Source organism: Plodia interpunctella, chromosome 1 (assembly GCF_027563975.2).
Source record: "Plodia interpunctella isolate USDA-ARS_2022_Savannah chromosome 1, ilPloInte3.2, whole genome shotgun sequence".
In the NCBI taxonomy this organism is placed as follows: domain Eukaryota; kingdom Metazoa; phylum Arthropoda; class Insecta; order Lepidoptera; family Pyralidae; genus Plodia; species Plodia interpunctella.
The window spans coordinates 1,265,070-1,270,847 of NC_071294.1; the positions used below are offsets into that span (position 1 = coordinate 1,265,070).

A 5,778-nucleotide genomic window follows, 5' to 3' on the forward strand; every position below is an offset into this window, starting at 1 on the left:
TCGAAAGAACTCATACGTTTTTCGCATTCGTAGGTACTTGCGGGATTAACGAGTCACAATAGTATAAAAAAAAAACAAATAAAAAACATATTTTATTGTATCACTCACACAAGCATGCAAATTCAGTTGTAAGTACATGAAATTGCTAATGGACGATTGTAATTAATAAATACTCACTCGACAATATTACAACCATAAATTACAACTACCTTCAAAGCGTTAATTTACAAATACATTTCAAGATAAACTCATTCAATCAAGAATCATTGCAATACTGTTAAAATTTTAATTAATTCTTATGACATCAACTGAATTTAGTACTTTAGCAGTATAAAAGTTATCATAATTCCATTCTACGACACCTCAATGTGGTTATATTATTGATATAAAAAGATAAAAACATTAATTTAAATTTAAATAACCCCCAAATCCCGCCCGCGACCCCCTTGCAGCCAATGGCTATTAAACACTGATTCCTTCGCGCGCACTACTAATCTAGTTTTTCATTATTGTATTCATGTCAATCTACCAATTCGTGTTAAAAAAGCAAGAATATACTTATCTAATTTTTAACTCAAAATATTTTATTTCCATCTGTAAGTCCGTAATGAACACAGTGTATAATCAAAACACTAAGGACCTGTTACACAGCTTGCTGATAAAATATCTGTTAGATATAACATAACAAACACAAATGTTGGATTGGATAGGGCTAACTGGCTAATCACATCCGGCAGATTTATCTAGAAGTTAGTTCATCTGTTAGATTACGAGCTTACGATTTATCAGATAGTGATAAAGCAGGCTCTAAGAATTATCACTGTAATTATGAGTAAGTATGTAAGGTTAAGTTTATTTTTGTCAATAAGTGATGTATATCCACGGATTTAATAAGTACTTCGTATAACTGTACCTACTAATTCCATGTGTATATCATCCTAATTGAATAAAGAATTTTAAATTTGAAAAAATTACACTGGTAAGTAGGCAATTATTAATACACGAGGCGAAATTCAATAATTATGGGGAAAAAAACAGTACAAGTATATACTTCGACTAATAAGTAGGGAAATACACAATGGAGTGGTGTTATTTCATAAGAAACCGTTCGTTTACACAACATTGTAGCGCTATGAGGCAGATGTACACAAAACAATGCAACAATCTCATACATTCTTCAATCGTCCATTGCCTACACATTTCGACGACAAATAACTCTAATGCCTGATATTTTTGATACATTTCAAAATATCTTTTATTTGTATAAAATTATGGAATAACCACAAAAAAAATCATTGCAATGGTGATATTACTGAACTTCAGCAAACCTTCCGCCTGATTTATTCATAACTGTATGCACATTCAACGATTTGATAATTTTAAATCGCGAATATCAATACTTGTCTCCCATAGAGAATAAAATATCAAAGGCTAATTTCTATAACATTCATCTTAAAATTTATGCTTCAACACTTTGTTACATTTTTACATTCGATTTTATAACCAAACCCATTTGTTCCATCCAACCATTACTATTTCAAGGAAAGAAAAGATACTATTATTATGATATACTAATTCAGTACAACACTAGATATTTGTTGCCAAAACCACAAATTCAAGAATTAATATTACACTTAGCTAACATCATCTTCAGATGTGCTATTTCTTCATCCTTCGCAGCCAGCTCATCTCTCAACACCTTGATCGTGTCATCCTTATTCACCGAGAGAAGCTGCAATTCGTCCAACAATTGATTCGTGTCAAGTCTCTTGCTAGGTCGCCTCTGGACCAGTTTGCCGATGATGTGGGCTATCTTCGGGTAGTTGGCAGTGAGGTTAGCTGGTATCTGACCTTTCCGGAGTGCCTCTATGGTCTTCACCCGCTCCATGTCTGTGCTGAAGGGTTGGACCATCTCGAGGAGTATGATTCCGAGGCTGTACATGTCGCTCTGCAAGTTAGAAAAAAAAATTAAATTAAATAGGAATTAAATTATATAGGAACAAATCACACAGATTGAGTTAGCCCCAAAGTAAGTTAGAAACTTGTGTTATAGGCATAGATGTTTTAAATATGGGATACTAACTCGAACGATACTATATGTGGTGGCTTGATGACCATTAGGCCACGGAGGTCGTCAAGAAAAGTCGTCTAGAAAAAAAAATTGTTACAATAAAACCCTGGCTGTATATTAGTAGGTACATCAGGCGGCAAAATGCGATGATGATGTAAAGAAAATTACTGATAAAAACTGAAAAAGATTGGCCCAAGACAGTGAGAGTTGGAGTAGGCGGAAAGAGGCCTAGACCCAGCGGTTGGTTATGGAGGGTTAAAGATGATAATGAATTCAAAACTGCCTAATTTTTAGGGAAATTGTGACTTACGAAAGTCATTAGTCTATGCATTTGCATCAAGTATATACCTACCAACCATACCAACTATATACCTACTTTAATAGTATCAGCTAGGCTTTAAGAGCTACTTCAATATAAGCATTTCTAGTATTTCATCATTTATCACTAAATGTTAAGAAAATCGATAGATGCCTAACAAGATATTAATTCTCATCTGTCAAACTAATCCTTTTCATAAACATATATAGCTGTTGCTCCAACTTCGACGGGTATGTTTACACAGGCTTTCGCATTTATAATATATGTAACAACAATGGAAGTATGTAAGGACAACTATTATTTTAAAAAATGCTTTTCCCCTACCTTTGGATTGCACTGGCCATCAAGCTGTTCAGGGGCCGCGTAGAACTGCGTCCCCAAAGCCACGCCCCTGTGGGACTGCTGCAGCGGACACGCCAGCCCGAAATCCCCGAGCAACACCCTCACTTCACTGTCACTCTCCTCCACAAACACATTACTGGGCTTCACATCATGGTGGATCACTCCCCGAGAGTGGATGTAGTTCAAACCACGCACCAACTGTGTGAACATATCCATGATCTTGTCAATATGTGTCCAAGAAACTGGATAGTTTATGTCCGGAGAGTAATGACAGTCCAAACTATCAGTGGAGAAGTCTTCGGAATTCTTCCTTGTCCCCACCAATAAGTGGTTCCTCTTGTCCAACCATTGCTTCAAAGTCTGTTGGCAGTAAGTCATCTGGATATACAAAGTAGCCCATTTCAAATTCACTCTTGAGCAATTCTCAAACTCTTCGCTCGAAAGCAACTTGCAAACCGCATTTTCTTCATCAGATTCTGTATCTGACTCGTCAAATATTTCGTCAGAACTATCTTCTTTTTCAAAACTGCTGGAGTTTTTGAAGGATATTACAAAATCAGACATGCTAGTTTGTTTGGTCAAGTCTTTAGAATTGTGCGTTTTGAAGGAGGATATGGTATTGGGATGAGCAGATGAGATTAATTTGGATTTCAGTTCAGAAAATTCATTGTCACTATCTGTGTCCATGCGTAACTTGTTCATATCTTTCTTGAACGTGGATTCAATCAGGGGCTCCAACCAGGCAGCTTTATAATTGACAATGTTTGGATGGTTGAGGCTGGCTATAGTTTTGACCTCAGCCAAATGATTCATGATAGAATTAACATCTGACGATTTTATGTACACTTTTTTAACTGCATATTCTACACCATCTAGCCTGTGTCTGGCTTTGAAAACATGTCCAAACCCACCTGCAGCAATATAGAACAGCTCTTCAAATTCTCTATGATAACGAGACCACTCAAGACCGGAGGGCTGGACGATAGGCCAAGTTGCTGGGATGGTAATTGGTATTTCAGTACCATTTGTGACTGAAACCAATTGGTATAAAGCCTTTTGGTACTGACTCCTCATGACTTCAAACTCCCCCATGGAATATGAGTTATCAATGAGGTTCATACTATGGAGTTTCTCACAAATAGTGTTGTAAAGCTGGTTAGCTCGGTTCTGGTCTTTTTCAAGGAGAGAACAGAGTTGTTTGACAAGAGATTGTACCAGGAGTGAGATGGGTGTGGTGGCAGCGTAGCTGATGAAGTCCAGTTGTTGGCGGCTCTGCTGGAATATGGTCTCATGATGGCTGTTGTATGTGCCTGTAATATAAAGATGAAAGCAAAGTTCTTCATATAAAACTCAAACATAACATTTTGTGATATACAGATAGGTGAGGAGATAGGTATGTGGTGAGACTTTTGTATGGTATGACTTCCGAAAATGTTGTAGCCTTTTAGTTCCCACGTGCCCAATTCAATTCTTTTTATTATCTCCAGCATTGAAGGGTTAAACTTAAACTATATATTACTTATACTAACTATATATTACTTAAACTATATATTGTTTAAGTTTAAATGTTAATAGTGATGAGATATAATTTTGTAACAAAACAGCAGCAACTATATTAAGAAAGATTCAAAACAAATTCAAATGTTGTCCCTTTAAAAAGGACTGAACCTTTTGAAAGCAATAAAGAGGTGATTGTAAACTGTTGTCTGTTATTGCATTCAATGCAATATGATCTTTATAGTTAAACACATAGAGACAAAATTTCAATTAAGTTTCTATTATGAGTCCAGAAAATTCTGTACCATGTGGTTTTGTGGTTAAACATTATGTAAAAAAGCAAACAGTAAGGATTATAATTAGGTTTATTCAAAAGCCAATATCATTCACAAGATATTTTTTTACTTTGGTTCAAATAATATGATTTTAATTATGGATGTTATTCTTATATGCTTCACATGGATTTGAATAATGAATTTACAGCGCCCTTTAGGGATTTTAATCATAACCAAATGGCATGCTAGGATCTATAAATAAACAGGTCACACATGCAACTAATTTCATCATCTTTTTAAGTTATCAAAAGACTTAAATATATGTGGTTTTTAAACGATCGCACATTTCAAACTGAATTGTACATCAGCAAATATTATAAGTAGGCACTTAGTTTTCCATAAAGGATTTATGAAATAGTCAAGGTTAAAGTCACTTGCTAACACCATTGTCAACTGCTTAGCGCAATCACAAATTGAAAGAAATGGCATTTGATTTTTTAATTATCTTGGACAATCACTTACCTAAATCGAAGGTCTTCACTGTTTCCAGACTGTCCCATTTATCTTCTTTACGTTTTGCCATAGCTGATGTCTTTATTATTGACTAAACTTTACGATCTGACGATGTTGTTGAAGCCAAGATCTCACTTCACTGAAGTCTCTTAAAATCATTTTCAAGCAAAAACTACACAGTTTTTGCTACATATTATTTTCGATTTATTCATTTTGGATTACAATATAATATTTTATAAATAAACAAAACAAATTATAAAACCACACGTCCGTCAAAAACCTTTCACTCATAATATTCACAATAGACCAATAGTGTTGCTGTTGCCGCTCTGTAGTCAACTATCGAATCGATAGCGTTTCGATATTGATAGTTTAAGTAAAGCAAACTATGGAACAGTTATCGATAGTATTAGGTGTTTCATATAGTATCGATAGTCGGTTTCGACTCTCGTCATTACGGTGCGATACTATCGATAGTATTGTTCTCTATCAATAGTATTGCTCCAAAATAGCTATTGATTTGCCTATCAATAAAGTAAGGCCCTTTTCGATTGCATTATTGATTGTTGAACTATCGATGGTTCGGCAAGACTAAGTAGTTCACAATCACAAATAAATTCATTCATAGCCAAAAAAATTTAAAAATATTTCGAACTTGCTAAGAACAGCAAAAAAGTAAAGTAAAGTAAAGTAAAAAATAAGAAAATAAAAAAATATTTTTTTGGTATGCCATGCCAAACTCCAGATCACCATTAGTTTGA

General features: G+C 34.8%; 1 protein-coding gene across 1 annotated transcript; it reads right to left on the reverse strand.

Moving 5' to 3' along the window:
- Nucleotides 1-80: 80 nt before the first annotated feature.
- LOC128670859 (eukaryotic translation initiation factor 2-alpha kinase 1-like) lies at nt 81-5,354 on the reverse strand. The gene is made up of 3 exons (XM_053746874.2): nt 5,027-5,354; nt 2,715-4,042; nt 81-1,948 (listed from the first exon to the last, which is right to left on the reverse strand). Exons 1-3 carry the CDS (start codon nt 5,085-5,087, stop codon nt 1,616-1,618), a joined length of 1,722 nt encoding a protein of 573 aa, XP_053602849.1. The 5' UTR covers nt 5,088-5,354; the 3' UTR covers nt 81-1,615.
- Nucleotides 5,355-5,778: the final 424 nt, after the last annotated feature.

Coding starts and splice junctions, on each gene's coding strand:
- LOC128670859 (XM_053746874.2), bottom strand. CDS start 5,087: ATGGCAAAACGTAAAGAAGATAAATGGGACAGTCTGGAAACAGTGAAG. Junction 4,043..5,026: donor AGTGAAGACCTTCGATTTAG/GTAAGTGATTGT, acceptor TTTATATTACAG/GCACATACAACAGCCATCAT. Junction 1,949..2,714: donor ATGGCCAGTGCAATCCAAAG/GTAGGGGAAAAG, acceptor TCTAACTTGCAG/AGCGACATGTACAGCCTCGG.